The sequence below is a fragment of the Manis javanica genome, chromosome 8 (genome assembly GCF_040802235.1).
Source record: "Manis javanica isolate MJ-LG chromosome 8, MJ_LKY, whole genome shotgun sequence".
NCBI classification, from domain to species: Eukaryota; Metazoa; Chordata; class Mammalia; order Pholidota; family Manidae; genus Manis; species Manis javanica.
Window position 1 is genome coordinate 119,154,278 of NC_133163.1, and position 23,113 is coordinate 119,177,390.

General features: G+C 38.0%; 1 protein-coding gene across 13 annotated transcripts in view; it reads left to right on the forward strand.

Annotated features, from left to right (window-relative positions):
• LRRC49 (leucine rich repeat containing 49) overlaps positions 1-23,113 on the forward strand; it is a 201,467-nt gene that overhangs the window by 60,634 nt on the left and 117,720 nt on the right. For 12 of the 13 annotated variants that reach the window (XR_012120775.1, XM_073212103.1, XM_073212105.1 and 9 more), the window contains one exon: positions 17,088-17,149. Coding sequence is in view for 12 of the 13 variants with exons in the window: in XM_073212103.1 (XP_073068204.1) it covers positions 17,088-17,149 (62 nt within the window). In the remaining variant the exon portion in view is untranslated. Of the gene's footprint in view, positions 1-16,794; positions 16,981-17,087; positions 17,150-23,113 lie in introns of those variants that run through there. The other variant, XM_073212113.1, reaches the window with a different exon arrangement.

Sequence of the window (23,113 nt, forward strand, 5' to 3'; positions counted from 1 at the left end):
TGCAGATTCATATCTTTCATTAATTACGGGAACATATTGAGTCTTTAAATTTTCAAATATTACCTCCTCACATTTTTTCTTTCTACTTCTTAAACACCTACTAGGCATAGTCTGGACCTTCTCGTTCTATGCTTTGTTTCTTAAAATTTCCGTCATCTTATTTCTGTCTGCTCTATTTCTGCATTTTTTTTTACTTCTTTAGTGCTAATTCCAGTTTATTAACTCTCTCCTCAGTTTTGTCTAATCAGATTTTCAGTCCATCTATTGAGTTTTAATAGTAACCATAATATTTTGTTTCTAGAAGTTCTGTCTGGATTTTTTTCATAAATGTCCAGATCTCTTTATAATATTGTATTTTTTCTCATGTTTTTATATTTTTATTTCTCTAATAATTTTAAACATAGATATTCCATAGTCTTTATCAAGTTATTATATTTTCTTAAGTTTTTGTCAGTTCTACATTTGCTGCCTGAAATTTATGCTGAGTCTTGTTTATGCTGTTTTTTTTTTATAAATTAGTAATTTGGGATAGTTCGAATGTTGTAAAGCCTGAGTTGAGTTAATATCTTTCCAGAGAGTTTTGCCAGGGGAGTTAGGGATACAAATGCCATGGACCATTTTTTAATTTTATTTTATGAGGAGTCTTGTTAGATCCTGCATGTGCTGTAAATTTGAACTACCAATTCAAGTGAGAAAAGACCTATGATTATGAAATTGAGGCTTTTTCTCTTTTTTCCTCATAGCTGTTAAATATAGCTCTCCTAGATTATAACTACTGGAAATTTCTATAATTAAGACTGCCTGTTCTGATTTTTAGTTCCCTTCAATTTTTTTCTTCATGGGAGATTATGACAGTGTGTAGGAGAAAAGAACACTGGAAAAGTACCTTGCAGCTAGACTGACTGATATATATTGCCCTGTACAGGGTAAAAACAAATATAAAAAGCAGATATGCATATTAATGCCTTTGCGTAACAGAGTCAGATAGTGGAGTATGTTTCATTGACATTTAAATGTATGATTAGTGTTGTTGATATGATGATGGCTTACACATATTATTCCTCATATAATATGTGTCTGTGTCACACAGTGATGGCTGTAACAAGTAGTTATTTTGGGATTAATTTAATAACCTTTTTAATAAAAAGTAGCTCTTTACATTTTAAAAAATTTATTCAATGCTTTGTTAATAAATCTGTTTCCAGTTCTCAAAATAATCACTGCTATATATTTTTACTCTGCCTTTTTTTAATGAAAGAGTACGTAACAAAATCAGAGTAGCTATGATTTTATTATAGTTGTCTTTGTCCCACTTGATGCATACCACAGCCTCTATCTCTTCACCCTTCTTCTTATTCTACTGAGGGAGGCAGCTCTAAAAATAGCTCCAGTAATAGATGTTCTACACATGGTCAGATTGCTGAATCATTTAGTTCTTTGTACAGTGTAGAAATATGGAAAAGAGCATCTGAGCAGAGTAGGACAAGCATGTTTCTCAAATGACAAGTCATTGTTCTTTTGAACAATAAAGAATTGTAATTCAATAATCTTGTAGTAAGTAATTTTAAGTCTTTTTAAAAGGATTATATTTTGAAAAGATATATAATGGTTTTGAATCCTACTTAAAAAATGTTTCCAATGTGATTCTCAGAATTGTGTTTTGTTAAACAAATAAAATACATTTGAGATGATGAGCAGATTAATAACAGGTGACGTATAAATATTGCTCCATATGTAAATATTTTATTTTCTCTTCTTTTTGTCATCTTAGGTGTGTTAACATTATTGCTTGCTTGCATTAGCTTCTCTACCTGTGGAATAGTTGTATCTGGAAAAGAATTGTAGGGATAGTTTAATGCTTGACAATGCAATAAATATATTGACTTTTTTTTTAATTATGAGGATTTAGCTTTCTTATATTATCCTTAATCCCCCATTTCTCCTTCCCCATCATTCCAAAATAGTTACATTTTTTGATAGGCAGACTGTCAAATGCTTGCTCCCTCAAAATGCCACCAGAATAAACTGTTGATAAAGAAAAGGTGAGATTATTACTTATTGTCAAGTAGAGCACACTACCTTGACATAATCTTAGTTATGTCCTCAAGGGCAAAGGCAGGATATTCATTTTTGAGATTTCTGGGGGTCTTGCTTAAGGTGGGTCTTTCAGTGCAGAGGGTTGATTCAAATTGATGAGTTTATGGTATAACAGATTAGGATTATCTGGCATAGCAAAATGAGCTTTGCAAAGTGAATATTGGACCATGATATTAAACTTTTGTTTTCCTTGGCACTAGTAACTATCCCGTTTTCTCCATTAATTGAGGATTCTATTTAATTCTACCATTAATAAGTATCCAAACTTCCCAACAGAACTCCTCTCTGTACAGGCAAATGTTTCATTTTTCTCCCCTTGGAGGTTCCCCTTCTAGAGCTCCATGTCCTCTGACTCTGATGTAGACTGGTTGCTTCTAAGCTTGCTCTAGAGATATCATCCTTGGATTTCTCTTGGCCTTTTTCTGATGGTGAATTCACTTCCTGGATCTCATGTATCTCTATCTTTAGTTTGCTTTCTCCTTAGAGCCATATTCTAGTAGCTTTCAACAAATTTTTTTTTCTGTAAATAACTCATGCACAGTAATTGATATGACAAACATGTTTTCTTTTTGTCTATTTAAGTGCTCGAAATTTATTACAAAGTTTATTTCAGAATGGCTAGAAAATTAAAATAAGTTATAATTTTCTTACAGAAATGAAATTTGGAAGAATAAAAATGATTGTGGGTAGTTATTTTGCTTTTTATACATCCTGGAAAGGCTCTCTATTAAAGTGGTTATAGGGATATGTGTAGTTGAATTTTGATTTTTACTTTTTCAATTTGTTGTGAATATATTTTTTAAAATAAAGTATCATTGATATACAATCTTATGAAGGTTTCACATGAACAACATTGTGGTTTCAACATTCACCCATATTATCAAATTCTCAATCCCCCATTGGAATCACTGTCTACCAGCGTAGTAAGATGCTCTAGAGTCATCACTTGTCTTCTCTATGCTGTGCTGCTTTTCCCATGACCCACCTATATTGTTGTTTCTATTTACAATGCCCCTTAATTCCCTTCTCCTTCCCTCCCCACTAGTAACCACTAGTCCCTTGTTGGAGTTGGTGTCTATTGCTGTTTTGTCCTTCAGTTTTGCTTTGTTGTTATGCTCCACAAATGAGTAAAATCAGTTGGTACTTGTCTTTCTCCACCTGGTTATTTCACTGAGCATAATACCCTCTAGTTCCATCCATGTTGTTGCAAATAGTAGGATTTGTTTTCTTTTTATGGCTGAGTAGTATTCCATTGTGTATATGTACCACACCTTTATCCATTCATCTGTTGCTGGACATCTAGGGCTCCCTTATTCTGGCTATTGTAAATAGTGCTGCAATAAATGTAGGGGCGCATATTGTCTTTTTGAATCAGGCATCTTGTTTTTTTCAGGTAAATTCCTAGGAGTGGAATGACTGGGTCGAATGGTATTGCTATTTTTAGTTTTTTCAGGTACCTCCATATTGCTTTCCACAGTGGTTGAACTAATTTACATCCCCACCAACAGTATAGGAGGGTTCCCCTTTCTCTGCATCCTCGCCAGCATTTGTTGTTTCTTGTCTTTTGGATGGTGGCCATCCTAACTGGTGTGAGGTGATATCTCATTGTGGTTTTAATTTGCATTTCCCTGATGATTAGCATTGTGGAGTGTCTTTTCATGTTCCTGTTGGCCATATTCAAATAACACTCTTTGGAGAAGTGTCTGTTCAGATTCTCTGCCCATTATTTAATTGGGTTATTTGTTTTTTGGGTGTTGAGGCATATGAATTCTTTATATATCTGGATGTTTACCCCTTGTCAGATAGGGCATTTACAAATATATTCTGTCATATTATGGGATGCCTTTTTGTTCTGCTGATGGTGTCCATTGCTGTTACAGAAGCTTTTTAGTTTGATGTAGTCCTATTTGTTCAGTTTTGCTTTTGTTTCCCTTGCCCAAGGAGGTGTGTTCAGGAAAAAGTTGCTCATCTTTATATTTAAGAGATTTTTGCCTAGTTTTCTTCTATGAGTTTTAATGTTTCTATGGTTTCATGACTTACATTCAGGTCTTTGATCCACTTCGAGTTTACTTTTGTGTATGGAATTAGCCAATAATCCAGTTTCATTCTCTTACATATAACTGCGCAGTTTTGCCAACACCAGTTGTTGAAGAGGCTGTCATTTCCCTATTGCATGTCTGTGACTCTTTTATCCTTTATATATTGGCCATATATGTTTGGGTTTATATCTGCACTCTCTACTCTGTTCCATTGATCTATGGTTCTGTTCTTGTGTCAGTACCAAATTGTTTTGATTACTGTGGCTTTGTAGTAGGGCTTGAAGTTAGGGAGTGTAATTCCCCCAGTTTTGTTCTTCCTTCTCAGGATTGCTTTGGCTATTCAGGGTCCTTTGTGGTTCCATATGAATTTTAGGACTATTTGTTCTAGTTCATTGAAGAATGCTGTTGGTCTTTTGGTAGAATTGCATTGAATCTGTAGATTGCTTTAGGCAGGGTGGCCATTTTGACAATATTAACTCTTCGATGAGCATGGGATGTATTTCCATTTATTGGTGTGTTCTTTAATTTCTCTCATGAGTGCCTTGTAGTTTTCAGGGTATATGTCTTTCACCTCCTTAGTTAGGTTTACTCCTGTGTATTTTATTCATTTGATGCAGTTGCAAATGGAATTGTTTTCCTGATTCCTCTTTCTGCTAGTTCATCATTGCAGTATAGGAATGTAACAGATATCTGCAATTGCAATAAATCCCGCTTGGTCGTGATGGATGATCTCTTTGCTGTATTTTTTAATTCAGTTCGCTAATACTGTGTTGATGATTTTTGCATCTATGTCATCAGGAATATTATTCTGTAATTTTCTTCTTTTGTGGTGTCTTTGTCTGGTTTTGATATTAGAGTGATGCTGGCCTCATAGAATGAGTTTGGAAGTATTCTCTCTTCTACTTTTTGGAAAACTTTAAGGAGGACGGGTATTAGGTCTTCACTAAATGTTTGATAAAATTTAACAGTGAAGCCATGTGGTCCAGGAGTTTTGTTCTTACGTAGTTTTTTTTTTTATTACTAATTCAATTTTGTTGCTGCTAATTGGTCTGTTCAGGTTTTCTGTTTCTTCCTGGGTCAGTCTTAGAAGATTGTATTTTTCTAGAAAGTTGTCCATTTCTTGTATATTATCCAAGTTGTTGGCATTTAGTATTCTCTAATAATTCTTTGTATTTCCATGATGTCTATAGTGATTTTTTCCTTTCTCATTTGTGATTCTGTTTATGTGTTTATGCTCCTTTTTTCTTGATAAATCTGGCTTGGGGTTTATCTGTTTTGTTTATTGTCTCAAAGAACCAGCTCCTGGTTTCATTGATTCTTTCTATTGTTTTATTCTCAATTTTATTTATTTCTGCTCTGATCTGTATTATGTCCCTCCTTCTACTGACTTTGGCCCTCATTTGTTCTTTTTTTAGTTTTATTAATTGTGAGTTTAGACTGTTCATTTGGGGGTTTTTTTCTTTCTTGATTTAAGCCTTTATTGAAATATACTTTCCTCTTAGGACTTCCTTTGCTGTATTCCACAGGTTTTGAGCTGTTGAGTTTTTTTCATTTGTCTTCCATGTATTGCTTGATCTATCTTTTAATTTGGTCATTGATCCATTGATTATTTGGAAGCATGTTGCTAAGCCTCCATGTACTTGTGAGATTTTTTTGTTTTCTTTGCATAATTTATATCTAGTTTCATACCTTTGTTGTCTGAGAAGCTGGTTGGCACAATTTCAATGTTTTTTAATTTGTTGAGGCACTTTTTGTGGTCTAGTATGTGATCTATCCTGGAAAATATTCCATGGACACTTGAGAAGAATGTGTATCCTGCTGCTTTCTGGTGGAGCATTCTGTAGATGTTGGTTAAGTCCATCTGTTCTAATGCATTGTTCAGTGCCTCTGTCATCTTACTCATTTCCCATCTGGTTGATCTGTCTTTTGGTGTGAGTGGTGTGTTGACGTCTCCTAAAATGCATGCATTGCATTCTATTTCCTCCTTTAATTCTGTTAGTATTTGTTTCACGTATTTAGGTGCTCTTGTATTGGGTGCACAGATATTTATAATGGTTATATCTTCTGTTGGACTGACCTCCTTATCATTATGTAATGTCCTCCTTTGTCTCTTGTTACTTTTCTTGTTTGGGAATCTTTTAGTCTGATGTAAGTACTGCTACTCCTGCTTTTTTCTCCCTATTATTTGCATGAAATACCTTTTTCTACCCCTTCACTTTTAGTCTGTGTATGTCTTTGGGTTTGAAGTGAGTGTGCTGTAAGCAGCATACAGATGGGCTTTTATCCATTCTGAAACTCTATGTCTTTTGAATGATGCATTCAGATCATTTGCATTTAGGGTGATTATTGATTGATATGTACTTATTGTCATTGTAGGCTTTAGATTTTTAGTTACCAAACGTTTAAGGGCAGCTTTCTTACTATCTGACAGTCTGTCTTAACTCACTTACTATGCTATTTAAAACACAATCTAAAGGTTCTTTTTTTTCTCCCCTTCCTCTTCTTATTCTTCCTCCACTCTTTATATATTAGGTGTCATATTCCTTACTCTTCATGTATCCCTTGACTAACTTTGTGAGTAGTTGAATTAATTTTGTATTTGCTTAGTAATTAATTGGTTACTTCCATCACCTTGGTTTTATTTTCTCTGGTGACAGCTATTTAGCCTTAGGAACACTTTCATCTATAGCAGTTTCTCCAAAGTATACTGTAGATGTGGTTTATTTGAGGTAACTTCTTTCAACTTCTGCTTTTTTGGAAATTGTTTAATCCCTGCTTCAAATTTAAATGATAATCTTGCCAGGTAGAGTATTCTTGGTTGGAGTCCCTTCTTTTTCATTGCACTGACTGTATCATGTCACTCCCTTCTGGCCTGTAAGGTTTCTGCTCAATGGTCTGCTGCTAGTTTGATGGGCTTTCCTTTATAAGTGATCTTTTTTCTCTCTCTGGCTGCTTTCAGTACTCTCTCCTTGTCCTTGATCTTTGCCATTGTAATTATTATGTGTCTTGCTGTTGTCTTCCTAGGGTTCCTTGTGTTGGGAGATGTCTGCACTTCAGTGACCTGAAATACTATTTCCTCCCCCAGACTGGGGAAGTTTTCAGCAATTATTTCCTCAAGGACACTTTCTATCTCTTTTTCTCTTTCTTCTTCTTCTGGTACACCTTTAGTGTGAATATTGTTCCATTTGGATTGGTCGCTTAACTCTCTTATTATTATTTCATTCCTAGAGATCCTTTTTTCTCTCTGTGCCTCAGCTTCTTTGTTTTCCTGTTCTCTATTTCATTTACTGTCTCCTCTTCCTCATCTAATCTACTTTTAAATCCCCTCCATTGCATGTTTCATTTCAGAAACTGTAGTTTTCAAAGTTTCTATCTCTTTCTTGAAGTCCTCCCTGAGATCTTGAATATTTTTCTGTAGCTCCATGAGCATGTTTATGAGTTTTATTTTGAAATCTTTATCAAGAGGATTGGTGATTTTAGTGTCACTGAGCCCTTTTTCTGGCATTTTTTCTGTAATTTTGTTTGGACCAAATTCCTTTGCCATTTTGTATTTTTAGTGTTTCCTATGGAATAAAAACTTTGTGTAGATGGTGTTCTCTAGTACCTAGAATTTCTCTTCTCTGGAGGTGCCAAGCACCTGCAGCAATGGCAGGGGTTGCAGGCAAGTGGAACTAGCACCTGCCAGCAGGAAAGAGCTCAGCTGGGAGGTTTTCCTGCCTTCCTGGCTGTAATGCCTGCCTCTGCTGTGAGTCCAGTTCTCTGAGTGCTCAGAGAGGAACCTCTCTGCTATGCCCCTATAGCTGCCATAGGCAGGGCCACCCTCTGACTGGCTTGGTGTGGCGGGGGCAGCAGGTGAGTGGGACTAGTGCCTGCCTGGAGGGGCTGCAGGCTGCATACCACAGTGGGGGGCCTTGGGGCTTCATTGCTTATCAGGGGATGGAGTGTCTGAAGCTCCTGAGAGTCCCCAATCTACTGGGCTGAGCATGCCTACCTTTCTCCTGAGAAGTGAGCTCTGTGTGATCTTTGCCCTTTCAGTGCCCCTCTCGCTGCTGATAAGTCTACCAAAATGCCCCTTTCTTTTGTCCCGGGGGTCCAGTTGTGCATACCTGTTCTCCACAAGCAGCTGGAATCTCAGTCTCTCCAAGCATTCCTCCTGTCTGCTTTCTAACCCCACTGATCCCCAGAGCACCATGTAATTGTGGATTCACGCTCCAGGAGCAGATCTCTAGGGCTGGGCATTCAGTATTCCTGGACTCCTACTCTCTCCCCCCACTCTGTTTCTCTTCCTCCCACTGTGGGCTGGGGTGGAGTCCTACCAGATCATGGCTTTTCTGTGAGGTCTTCTGTTTTCCCCAGATGTAGGCAGTCTGTTCTGCAGTCTTCACGATGCTTTTCCAGGATTAGTTGTATTTGCTGTATTTTCATGTTTTATGTGATTTTTGGGAAGAGGTTTCTGCCTCACTTCACATGCCATCATCTTTCTCCCCCCATCCCATGAATATTTTTTATAGATCTATTAGGTAATGACATTTAATGATTTTTAAAATTTGATAAAGACTTCTGGTAAAATTCTGTTTCATAAGTGAAGATAAATACAAACCATATTTAAATCAAATGAACTTTAAAAAGCCTTTTCTCACAAATTATAGCCTGATGTAATTTGTGTGTGTATTTTAATAGCAAAAAAGTATTTCTTAAAAGGTGTCTGCAGTCACTGAAGGTGGTAGGGATGAACTCAAAGAAACAAATGTATTTTTTTAAGATGCCTTGATTCAGAGGAGACCCAGGCCTCAGTTTCTCCCAGTTAGATGTCAGCAAAGAATGCTTGTGCCCAGAATCTCAGGTAAATTCTAGGAATGATTTGGAAGAAGAGATTCTCCAGGGGACAAAAAGGACTTTTAATTTGCCTGTGATTCACTCCTTTTAGAGAGAGACCATATAGATAGCAAGCTACTATATCTTTGGAAAATAGGGCCCTGGAATGAAATGAACCCTACTTCTAGTCCTTCAGTTATCCAGTTCACTCCTCTGTCATTTCTGGCAGTATCACAGAGAGGTAGCTGGTAGAGATGATTCAAGAAGTTTGCCAACATAAAAAGCCTGTTATCCAGTGAGGAGAATTTGGCTGCCTTTCTGTTTTCTGCAGACTTATTCCTTGAGCATGGTTGAAAACTCTAAAAATCATCACTTCACATCTGTGGAATAGGATTATCAGGGGTGGGACAGAGAATGGTAATGCCAAATGAATGGTATACACAGCCAGTGTTTTAGTCACCAGCAATTGTATTTGTTTTACAGTTCAGGATCACAGGGGTTGAGAGAAGGTTGGAGAATGGTACCAAGGAAAGCTGCGTGGGAGAAATGGAAAGCTACAAGTCAGATTCACTTCAACTATTCTGTCTCAAAATTAAATGAGATATAGCTCTGCCACAGTTCTATTACTTTTATAACTTCTTTGTATAACAAGCTCTTAAAAATAAATAAATGAGGAGGAGGAGCCAAGATGACAGCGTGAGTAGTTCAGCAGAAATCTCCTCCCCAAAACATATATTTTTGAAAATACAACAAATACAACTATTCCTAAAAGAGAGACCAGTGGATACAGCATAACAGCCAGGCCACATCTACATATGTGAGAACTCACCATCTCATGAAGGGGGTAATATACAAGCCATGGTCCAGCAGGACCTGAGCGCCCTCCCACCCCAGCTCCCCAGCGGGAAGAAAGGAGTCGAAGCAAGGAGGGAGTGAAAGCCCAGGACTGCTAAACAACCAGCTCTAGTAATCCACACTGGGAGCGCAGACGCATGGTGCCCAGTGTACTGGATATTAGAGAAATGGAAAAGCAAAACCTGTGAGCGGGTCCCCACAAACGGCTCCCCTGGGACAAAAGAAAAGCAAGTTCTTTTTGAAAGTCTTAAAGGGACAGGGATGTCACAGCTGGATGAAATCATCCCAGCACACACAGCCCCTCAGATGGGAATCCTGGGGAACTCTAGGTGACCTAACCCCCTGGGCAGCAGTGCAGCTCTGAAGCTATTCACGGCAATAAGCAGCCGGCCAGTCATTCCCCCGGCTGGCATGGACCCTGACACACTGGCCCACTAGTGGGAGAGTGGTCATACGTGCCGGCAGCGGAGGTGTCAGAGGGGCATGGGAGTGGACTGCATGAGCAGGTGGCAGTGGCAGCCGAGCGGCCTGGGACTGGCCCACATGAGCTGGTGGTGGTGGTGGCTGAGTGGCTTGCATTAGCCCATGGCAGCAGCAGCAGAGTGGCCCGGGAGCAGCTGGGCCCCAATCAGCCACCCAGAATCTCCTGCTGGCACACAGCCCTGCAGGACAGAACCAAAGGCCACCACCAGTGCACAGCTGCCTGGCAGGGATGCTGCTCTCTCACGATAGCACACCCAGCATGGCTGCCACTCCCCACAGAGCTCTGCAGTACCCTGACGGAGACCCCGCCTAGAGCAGCTTAGGGGATTCACCCAGAGGCTGCTCCAGGAGTGCGGGTAACCAACACAGACAGCAGAGAAGGGCAAGGCAACGAGCAAGCAGGAAAGGACTTTGTTCTCCCAGCTGACACATGTGCTACCTGCCTACAGCTACCTCTACCACCATGAAAAGGCAGAAGAATTTTGTCCAGTCAAGGATTACCCAGACAACCCCCAAGAGAGGGCATGTGGAGATAGACTTAACCAATCTCCCCAAAAAAGAATTCAAAATAAAGGTCATAACCATGCTGATGGATCTGCAGAGAAATATGCAGGAGTTAAAAGATAAAGTTGGGAGGGAGAATACAGAAGTAAAACAACCTCTGGAAGGACTTAAGAGCAGAATGGATAAGGTGCAAGAGTCCATTAATGGACTAGAAATCAGAGAACAGGAATACAGAGAGGCTGAGGCACAGAGAGATAAAAGGATCTCCAGGAATGAAAGAATATTATGAGAACTGTGTGACCAAACCAAACATAACAATATTTGCATTATAGGGGTACCAGAAGAAGAACACAGAGAAAAAGGGATAGAAAGTGTATTTCAAGAAATAATTGCTTAAAACTTCCCCAAACTGGGGGAAGAAATAGTCTCTCAGACCATGGAGGCCCACAGAACTCCCAACACAAGGGACCTAAGGAGGACAACACCAAGACATATAGTAATTAAAATGGGAAAGATCAAAGACAAGGACAGAGTACTAAAGGCAGCTAGAGAGAGAAAGAAGGTCACCTACAAAGGAAAACCCATCAGGCTATCATCAGACTTCTCAGCAGAAACCTTACATGCCAGAAGAGAATGCCATGATACATTTAATGCAATGAAACAGAAGGGCCTTGAACCAAGAATACTGTATCCAGCATGATTATCATTTAAATATGAAGGAGGGATTAAACAATGCCAGACAAGCAAAAGTTGAGGGAATTTGCCTCCCACAAACCACCTCTGCAGGGTATCTTAGAGGGACTGCTCTAGATGGAAGCACTCCTAAGGCTAAATAGATGTCACCAGAGAAAATGAAATCACAGCAAAGAAAGCAGACCAACCAAATAATAACTAAAGGCAAAAAATAAAATCAACTCCCCACAAAAGCAGTCAAAGAAACACAAAAGAGTACAGAATAAAACACCTAACATATAAAGAATGGAGGAGGAGGAATAAGAAGGGAGAGAAATAAAGAATCATCAGATTTTGCTTATAGTAGCTCAATAAGAGAGTTAAGTTAGACAGTTAGATAGTAAAGAGGCTAACCTTGAACCTTTGGTAACCTCAAATCTAAAGCCTGCATTGGCAATAAGTACATATCTTTCAATAATCACCCTAAATGTAAATGGACTGAATGCACCAATCAAAAGACACAGAGTAATAATAGAATGAATAAAAAAGCAAGACCCATCTATATGCTGCTTACAAGACACTAAAGTCAAACCCAAAGACATAAACAGACTAAAAGTCAAGGGATGGAAAAAGATATTTCATGCAAACAACAGGGAGAAAAGAGCAGGTGTTGCAGTACTGGTATGAGACAAAATAGACTTCAAAACAAAGAAAGTAACAAGAGAGAAAGAAGAACATTACATAATGATAAAGGCGTCAGTCCAACAAGAGGGTATAACCATTATAAATATCTGTGCACCCAATATGGGAGCACCATCATATGTGAAACAAATACTAACAGAATTAACGGAGGAAATGGAATGCAATGCATTCATTTTAGGAGACTTCAACACACCACTCACTCCAAAGGACAGATCCATCAGACAGGAAATAAGTAAGGACATAGAGGCACTGAACAATACACTAGAACAGATGGACCTAACAGACATCTACAGAACACTACACCCAAAAGCAGCAGGATACACAGTCTTCTCAAGTGCACATGGAACATTTTCCAGAATAGACCACATACTAGGCCACAAAAAGAGCCTCAGTAAATTCAAAAAGATCGAAATTCTACCAGTCAACTTCTCATACCACAAAGGCATAAAACTAGAAATAAATTGTACAAATTGTACAAAACAAAAAGGCTCACAAACACATGGAGGCTTAACAACATGCTTCTAAATAATCAATGGATCAATAACCAAATTAAAATAGAGATCAATCAATATATGGAGACAAATGACACCAACAGCATAAAGCCCCAATTTCTGTGGGACACAGGGAAGGCAGTTCTAAGAGGAAAGTATATAGCAATCCAGGCCTATCTAAAGAAGGAAGAACATTCCCAAATGAATACTCTATAAAGTCACAATTATTGAAACTGGAAAAAGAAGAACAAATAAGGCCCAAAGTCAGCAGAAGGAGGGACATAATAAAGATCAGAGAAGAAATAAATAAAATTGAGAACAATAAAATAATAAAAAAATCACTGAAACCAATTCTTCAAAAAAATAAAAAAAATAGATAAGCCCCTAGCCAGACTTATTAAGAGAAAAAGAGAATCAACACACATCAACATAATGAGAAATAAGAAAGGAAAAGTCATGACAGACCCCACAGAAATACAAGGAATTATTAGAGAATACTATGAAAATCTATATACTAACAAGCTGGAAAACCTAGAAGAAATGGACAACTTCCTAGAAAAATACAACCTTCCAAGACTAACCAACGAAGAAACAGAAAATCTAAACCAAACAGAAAAACAGACCAATTACCAGCAAATAAATTGAATTGGTAATCAAAAAACTACCCAGGAACAAAACCCCTGGGCCAGATGGATTCACCACAGAATTTTATCAGACATACAGAGAAGACATAACACCTATTCTCCTTAAAGTTTTCCAAAAAAAGAACAGGAGGGAACACTTCCAAACTCATTCTATGAAGCCAGCATCACTCTAATACCAAAACCAGGCAAAGACCCCATGAAAAAAGAAAATTACAGACCAATATCCTGATGAACATAGATGCAAAAATACTCAACAAAATATTAGCAAACCAAAATCAAAAATACATCAAGAGGATCATACACCATGATCAAGTGGGATTCCTCTCAGGGATGCAAGGATGGTACAACATTCGAGAATCCATCAACATCATCCACCACATCAACAAAAAGAAGGACAGAAACCACATGATCATTTCCATAGATGCTGAAAAAGCATTCAACAAAATTCAACACCCATTCATGATATAAACTCTCAACAAAATGGGTATAGAGGGCAAGTACCTGAATATAATAAAGGCCATATATGACAAACCCACAGCCAACATCATACTTAACAGCGAGAAGCTAAAAGCTTTTCCTTTAAGATTGGGAACAAGACAGGGATGCCCACTCTCCCCACTGTTATTCAACGTGGTACTGGAGGTCCTAGCCACGACAATCAGACAAAATAAAGAAATACAAATCATCCGGATTGGTAAAGAGGAAGTGAAACTGTCAGTGTTTGCAGATGACATGATATTGTACATAAAAAACCATAAAGACTCCATTCCAAAACTACTAGAAGTAATATCTGAATTCAGCAAAGTTGCAGGATACAAAATTAATACACAGAAATCTGTGGCTTTCCTATACACTAACGATGAATTAACAGAAAGAGAAATCAGGAAAACTATTCCATCCACAATTGCATCAGAAAGAATAAACTACCTAGGAATAAACCTTACCAAGGAAGTGAAAGACCTATACCCTGAAAACTATAAGACACTCTTACAAGAAATTAAAGAGGTCACTAACAAATGGAAACTCATCCCATATTCCTGGCCAGGAAGAATTAATATTGTCAAAATGGCCATCCTGCCTAAAGCAATCTACAGATTCAATGCAAAGCCTATGAAAATACCAACAACATTCTTGAATGAATTGGAACAAATAGTTCTAAAATTCATATGGAACCACCAAAGACCCCGAATAGCCAAAGCAATCCTGAGAAGGAAGAATAAAGCAGGGGGCATCTTGCTTCCCAACTTCAAGCTCTACTTCAAAGTGACAGTAATCAAGACAATTTGGTACTGGCACAAGAACAGAGCCATAGACCAGTGGAACAGAATAGAGAGTCCAGATATTAACCCAAACATATATGGTCAATTAATGTATGATAAAGGAGCCATGGACATACAATGGGGAAATGACAGCCTCTTCAACAGGTGGTGTTGGCAAAACTGGACAGCTACATATAAGAGAATGAAACTGGATCACTGTCTAACCCCATACACAAAAGTAAATTTGAAATGGATCAAAGACCTGAATGTAATTCATGAAACCATAAAACTCTTCGAAAAAAATATAGGCAAAAATCTCTTGGATATAAACACGAGTGACTTCTTCATGAACATATCTCCCCGGGCAAGAAAACAAAAGCAAAAATGAACACGTGGGACTACATCAAGCTGAAAAGTGTCTCTACAGCAAAGGACACCACCAATAGAACAAAAAGGCATCCTACAGTATGGGAGAATATATTCATAAATGACAGATACTATAAAGGGTTGACATCCAAAATATATAAACAGCTCACACACCTCAAGAAACAAAAAGCAAAAAATCTAATTAAAAAATGGGCAAAGGACCTGAACAGACAGTTCTCCAAAGAAGAAATTCAGATGGCCAACAGACACATGAAAAGATTCTCCATGTCGCTAGTCATCAGAGAAATGCAAAGTAAAACCACAATGAGGTATCACCTCACACCAGTAAGGATCGCCACCATCCAAAAGACAAACAACAACAAATGTTGGTGAGGTTGTGGAGAAACGGGAACCCTCCTCCACTGCTGGTGGGAATGTAAATTAGTTCAACCATTGTGGAAAGCAGTATGGAGTTTCCTCAAAAAGCTCAAAATAGAAATACCCTTTGACCCAGGAATTCCACTTCTTGGAATTTACTCTAAGGATGCAGCAGTCCAGTTTTAAAAAGACAGATGCACCCCTATGTTTATCGCAGCACTATCTACAATAGCCAAGAAATGGAAGCAACCTAAGTGTCCATCAGTAGATGAATGGATAAAGAAGATGTGGTGCATATACACAATGGAATATTATTCAGCCATAAGAATAAAACAAATCCTACCATTTGCAACAACATGGATGGAGCTAGAGGGTATTATGCTCAGTGGAAAGGGGGCATTACCATTAGCATGTATAATGTGGGTGGGGCTCGGGGAGGGCTGTGCAATACAGAGAATGTAAGTAGTGACTCTACAGCATCTTACTATGCAGATGGACAGTGAGTGTAATGGGGTTTTGTGGGGGGGACTTGGTGATGTGGGGAGTGTAGTAAAGATAATGTTCCTCATGTTATTGTAGATTAATCATACCAAAAACAAACAAACAAACAAATAAATATGTCATTTTTGGAAAAGCTGTGTTCTTTTGTAATTGTAGTGCATTTGCCTGCATTCTTACTGGGTTCTTGGAAATGGTAGTTCTAAAGGGGAGGAAGAAAACGTGGGAGGGAGGAAGATGATGACTTAACAAAACAGCAAAACAAGTTTTGATTTGCATTTAAATATTGGTCACAATACTAGTAAAATGTGTATGCTTTTATTAGCATTAATTAGCTTATATAACTAGGAAGTATTATAAATTATATTGTCCTTAAAAATAAAAAACATTTTATATGAGAAGTGTCAGTGTATAGAATTTTAACGAGCAGCGCACTGGAAGTTAGAATAACTGGAATGTCATCCTGTCTCAGTGGCTAGGACATTATGTAATCCCGGGTCACCTTCCCAGCCCACTCCCACCCTGCTCCTGCTACAACCTCATGCAAACAATGTTCCCTTTTTCTCATGTGAACGATAAGGTAGTAGACTAGATAATTACTAAGCTTCCTCTTAAGATTCTGTTACTTCAATATATGTCCTACTTTCCAGAAGGTTTATGTATTTTCACCTAATGAAATTAAGTAGCTTTGTATTTATTTGTGATTTTAAAAGTGACTGAGCCAAAACATTTAAACAGCAGTGGTTTGGTTGCTTGACACTAAGTCTGCTTTTGGGTTTATGGAGGAATTATCAGTGTACTGGTTTACTTGTAACTGAGGGTAGATTTCCAAGGGTTTGATAATAGTGAGGTAAATAGCTTTGGAATTCTCGGGACTCTAGAAAGCTAATTGCAGAAATTTAAAATTTAAAGCATTTGAATGGCTTCCTTTTCAAAGTGATTTTTAACAAAGGTTTGTCATACTATATTTGTGCTACAGTTGAAACGCTGAGGTAGCATTTTGGCTTCTTTCCCAGAAGCGCGCTCAGAGGCGAGCGGCAGCGTTCCTCCTGATCTCGTGAGTGCTTTTTACCCTGAGAGTGGCGCAGCTTCTGCGGATGTAGGGAAACCCTCCCATTTGATCTGCAGTCGAGAAGAATGGAGCTCTATGTCCAGTAGGAATCAGTGGTCTAGCAAGGTTGTAGGAAATAGAAATGACTATACGTTTCAACATCTGAGCAAGAAAACATTTACAATATTTTTTTTCTTTCAGTTGATAAATTTTTGCTTTCTGTTTCCTTCCAGAGAGATGTGGATAATTTGCCCTGCCTCCAACGTCTGTTTCTCAGCTTCAACAATATATCTACGTAAGTGGAAACTCCCAACTTGTCTTTTATTAATAACTTGATTGAATTTGAGTGCCTTAAATCAAGGTTGTAAGTATCTTGTATAATTTTATTGATGTATAAGATTTTAAATTGGAAAGTGACAATGTTCTTTGTGGAAAAAGAAATCTCTGGTGTGTATTAGTGCCTCTAATGCTAAAATGATGAAATTAGTATAGCATGTGCTTATTTTACTATATTTTAGAGTTGCTCTTTTGTAAAATGTGTATGTGGAAATTTCAACATGTATTTTGCTTGACATATAGTTTGCCTGACAACATATATTTTGTTTGACGCTGCACTAGCCAATGGATTAGAATTTCTTTCATAAATTACCATCTATAATCTGTATAGCTACTAAGCAATTTTTATGTAGCAGTCTCTATTTGTCACTGAGCCACTTGCTAGTTAGGCCATAACTTCTTACTTGGTATCCCTACTTAGAACTAATGCTGCTATGAGACTGTATATCAGGCTATATAAATATATGAATTTTGTTTTCTAAAGATTTGAAGCTTATTTTCCTATATATTGTGATGGTGTCTCTGTCAGTGTCACTGTGGAAGCTTTCACAGTGGGAGCTGAAAGAGTCAGACTTTTCAAAGGAAAAGGACCCCTACTCCTTCCCTAATTCTTTCCTTCCTCTTACCACTTAGTTTGAACTATGCTTTATAATTTTATATTTAATTTATATTATATTCTTATCCCCAGTTCCTTAGTTTCATTTCAAGGCTATTCTCTGCTTTTCTAAGAGGGTAAAAGTTAAGTATAAAAGAGTTTAGAGCCCATCTCTTCCTAAGCTCCAGTTCTATGCTTCTGATTATTAAAAAAACAGTTTGGTTTTTGTGTATTTTCTATTTGCATCTTTTTCCTCCTTCTTCAGATTTAAGTGTTAACCCCATATCTCTAAAGGTTAAAGATTAAATCCAACTAGTGAACTTTGCTTGTATGTATTATTTCAAAGAAAATGCCCTTAGTCTTTGTCTTTCTTCTATTCTGTGGAAAAAGCATTAAAGTTCTCCCAAAGATTTTTCATATTCTTTTCAGTTTATGTTGACTGCTGTTCCAGGTGCTTTTTTAGCTTCTTGGGGAGGTAATATTTATTTTCAATGGCAATAGAACAGTACATTGTTTCTTATGTCTCACAATATCAACTGTTTAAGGTGCTGAAAACTCTTAGATTTCTCCGACCTATGATAGAACTCATCACTTTTGCTTCTTGTCTGGTTTATGGTGAATAATTTAAAGAGAGATATAAATTTGGGTATATAGTGGGTATGATGTTCCTAGGACCCCTGGATAACTGAACTTCTGAATTCCTGACTCTGTAGGGAGTTGGTTTTAATTGCTAGTACTTAGGGAATTTTCTTTCCAACCTGGAAAAAAAGAGTTTCTCCCATCCAGCAAAGTAAAGATGAGATTAATGGGATGACTATTTATAACTTTCTTTAAGAAAACATAATTCCTCAAGAAATTGAGATAGAAGTGAGTCAACAATTTCAGGGTTTTCATTTTCTTACTGATTGCTTTCTCTGTAGCCCTTTATCATCTTGTAGTGCTTCTATTCCTATTGATGCATGTGGTACAGGAGGTGGTACAGGGAATATAATGGGTGGGTCTATGGGGGAAAAAAACCAGAGAGTAGAAACCTTGAAAACATTTCTGTGAACTTTACTCAAGGCACAAATATCTCAGATAGCTGGGCCATCAAATGATCTGATAACCTCAAACGTAGTGATAACTATAGTATCTTTCTAGGACCTGAGTCCCCTGCCACAGTCCTGGCATATAGCATTGCCTAGTTTTACAGTTCAGTAGCCCAGGGGCAACAGAGGTCAAGAAGAAGTGAAACACACTAGAAAGCTAAAAATCACTACCTTTTGCAATTCCCTATGGAAAATTCTCAGTATTCAGCAAGTGAAAATATCCAACTGCATATCTATTCTGGGAGATAAAAATGGCTGTTATGTAGTAGGGCTTCCTAGGTTTTGACCAAGTTGTTGGATTCTTAGGGGTCCATTTGCATAAGGTAGTGGGTACATGGTGGAAATTCAGAAAGTTCCAAAATGTGGTGGCATCCTCTTGAATTCAGAGAACTCCAACACAGGATGAATAGGTACCCGTATTTAATGATGTGAGGACAGACCCTTTTTGTGTTTTCCTGCAGATACTAGAGCAGTGCATTTAGTTCCATCAGCAAACATGCAAGGTATGTTTAAAGAACAAATTACATATATCCATGTCTGTGTATCTGAATAGAATCAGTGCTTCTAGTTAAAATACCCCTCAGAGCATAAGGACAATAGAGAACAAAAAGGCAATTATAGTATAATTAGTTAAACTGAGTTGCATTAATACGGGGATGTTAGAAACTGTAGGTAAGCCTGGGGAAGTGAAATCGGCCTTCCTAAAGGGAGGTGGTGCCTGGGCGGGGCTCTAAGTGAAGAGCAGGCCTTATAAAGTGAAGGGTTCTTGGACATTCCAGGCAGGGCACAACCTGGCAAAGTTGATTCAGAGGGCTCAGGGCACCCTCAGTGAGATCCTTGCCCTTCCGCTCTCCCACTCCCAATACACCCTGGGCCCTCCTCCAGCCTGCCAAAGTACTTTTTATGATAATTGTCCTGAAAGAAGTATTCTGTAGTTAATCAAGGGGATCAGTTATGTCAAATTATTTTTTTTAGACCTACCCTCAATCCATTTATACACCTCTTCTTCTGAGGTACTGTTTGGTTGATTTAAATTTCCAAGTAATCTGATTGTTTTTGTCTAATGGGTTATTCATATTTAATGAATGAGATGAAGTTGTCTTTAATTTCTAGAATTTACTTTTTTCCCTCAGAATTAATACCTGTGTTTGTTCTGTAAACAAACATAAATACTCTTTCTTTGTTTCTTCATTTCTGTGACTTTTGGATGACAATTCATATTTATAAATGAGAATCTAGACGGATTTGTCTCCTCAACTTAAATTTTAAAAATCGCTGTGAAGGCAAATGAGGAGGAGAGAGTCTCTGCAGAGGGTGTAGGCTAGGGAGGTATCTACTGACTTGGACTTGCTTTGGTGTGTTCCCAAGAAACTTGCCTTCTGGGAACTGAAGCTCCTTTCTCATCTTGGCCACCAGAATTTACTCAGAGCGCTGCCCTTCTTCTCTCATATTTTCAACCTAGGGGCAATTCTAGAATTGCTGTAAGAGAGGCTGAACATTGTTAGCAAACCCTTCAGTAATTACTGGACAACCGACCCACACCTGCTGCCAACACTTTCTGCCTCTGATCCAGGGACTCTTCTGAAGTCTTTTTTGTCGGCAGTGCTTGCTTACAATGTAACGATCCTGTTCACTTCGGCCTCTTTTGCAACTTTGGGATTTACTGACCCCATCTGCTTTATATCTTCCAGAAATTCTTTAGTGTTCTGGTTTGCTAATGGAACTCTTCCTAGATTTCTAGTACAGCTATGGATATTTTATACTTTCATGTTCAGTCATTGCAAAGGTATTTTGAGAGAATGGGGAGAGGTAAGAGCACGTGCTCTGGCAGCCATTCTCATAACTGTCCCTCCTTTGTGTGATTTCCCCAAATATTCTACATATAAAAATTATCTTTGAAAACTTTAAACATACATAGTTACTGGTTCACTGCTGGATGATCTCTCCAGTAGATTTGGAGTGGGGCCAGGGATCCATATTTTTGAAAGGTCCTCAGAGGATTCTCTTATTTAACTCAGTGCTAGATTGGGGAGCAACTGAGCCATGGCACCCCAAAATGAGAATATTTGTTAACTGTTTTATACAAAATTTCCCTTCAGCTTTTCAAACAAAAATATTTGTCAAGGATAAATATTTGCTGCCCTTGGAATGTAGTTCATGATCAGTAGCCAGAACTGAGTTCTGCTCTTTATTACAAGGTTAAGTTGTCCTTCCCAGTCTCTCTCTTCTTCTCTTCTCCAATGTAGAAAGTTTTTACAAGTTTTTCTTCTTACAACAAAGGAAGAAGGGCTTGTCACTCTAGTGCCCTGATTGTTTAAAAAGGAATAGTTGCTATTGCTTTGAGAACTGACGGGAAAGGGACCAAACACAAGTCAAGGTCAGATATCAATTCAGGACTCTTGGTCTCATGTATTCTTTTTAAAAAAACTGTGGTAAAATACATATAAATATACCATCTCAACCATTTTTAAGCATACAGCACAGTCCTGTTTCATGCATTGACGCTGTTGTGCAGCCAATCTTCAGAACTCTTTTTGCCTTGAATCTCTACCAATTAAACAACTGTCCCTTCCTCTCTCTCCCCCAGGCCGTAGCAACCACCATTCTATGTTCTGTCTCTTATGAATTTGACCATTCTAGGTGCCTCATATTGGAATCATGTTTGTCTTTTTGTGACTGGTTCATTTCACTTGGCGTAATGTCCTCAAAGTTCATCCATGTTGAACAGCATGTGTCCATATTTCCTTGCTTTTCAAGGCTGAACACTCATCTGGTATTCTTGAGGCAGTTTGGAACAGATTAGACAGAAGAGGGTGCTTGCAGGTTGAGCGCTGCCTGTGTGGTCACGCCCCCTGCCTGCCCGTGATGTACTAGGCTCCTGTGCCACCGAGAGTCCTTAAGCACATCATGCTCCCCCTGCCCGTTCAGTGTCTGTGCCTCCTGTGGTTTCTGGCAGCAACATTTTTCTACCCTCAATCTCTGTGAATAACTACTGATTATCCTTTTGATTTCAGATTAAGTGATACCAAAGGTTCTCAAACTTTAATATGCCTAATAATCATCAGGGGAGACTGCTAAAATGCAGTGTTATGGGACCCATCTTCCATGGATTCTAATTCAGTAATTTTAGATGGGGCTCAGGAATTTGTATCCTTAGCAAGTGATACAACTGACTTAAAATACAACTGGCCTGTGTTTTTCAGACTTTGGTCAAAACCCATAAAGCAATCTTAAAATCAACCTAGTGGTTAAGACTGGGAAAATAAAAATGGAATAAAAGATATGAGAATTTGTCACATTTTTAAGGACACATATTGTTTCATGAAAATTCTCCAGTTTTAATTATATATAGGTGTGTCCATGCATGCATTTGTGTGTGTGTGTGTGTGTTATTTTATTATAGACATGTGGGAACTGGGCTAAAATGTAAATATATTTCTCAGTATGAATTGGGTAGAAAAAGTTTGAAAAATACTATGGGGTCTTGCTATATGCTTTCACAAGAGCTTCCTATATTTCCACTGTTACTGCAGTGTTCATAATTTATTTATCATACTTTCATTTTAAATTTTTCTCTTCACTAGACTAGAAACTTGACAAAGCAGAGGGATATATCTACTTTACCCCCTACAGTCTTCCCAGCATCTATCATGTATATGCCTTCAGTAAAAATATTACTATTGTATCAAAAAAATGTTTCAGGAAGAACTTAATCGCTCAAATAGAAATATTTTTGTATGTGGTTAAGAACTTGATTTGGTGGCTTCTCTTTCCTGCCATCACTAAGTCATGTGAGTGTGTTTAGTGTCTGGACATGTGAAGTTTAAAGGCTTATTAAAGTTCTCTTGGCAGTTGTTTCTGCCTCCCAGGTCAGCCTATTGATTTGTCAGTAAGGATCTTGCCCAGAATTTCAGAAATAGAGAAAAATCTATAGAAAGTAAACTTCCTGTGAGACCCTGGCATACCAAGGGTGGGGTTGTGGTCTTGATAGGCAAGAAGTTGCAGTATCTGTAAGGCATCTAAAAACAATAATAAAACTGACTAAAAATAATTTTTCTTTTTATTATAACCATGCCCTGGAAATTCCAAACAATGTCAGGGATAAAGTACTCCTCCCTGCCCAGGGCGAACCTTTTGTACCCCCTTCCCTCTTTTAATCAGAGAATGCTGTTTGGACTCTGCTTTCTCTTTATGATGTCTTTAAAACTTTTAAACTACGTCTCCATTTTCTTTTTTGAAG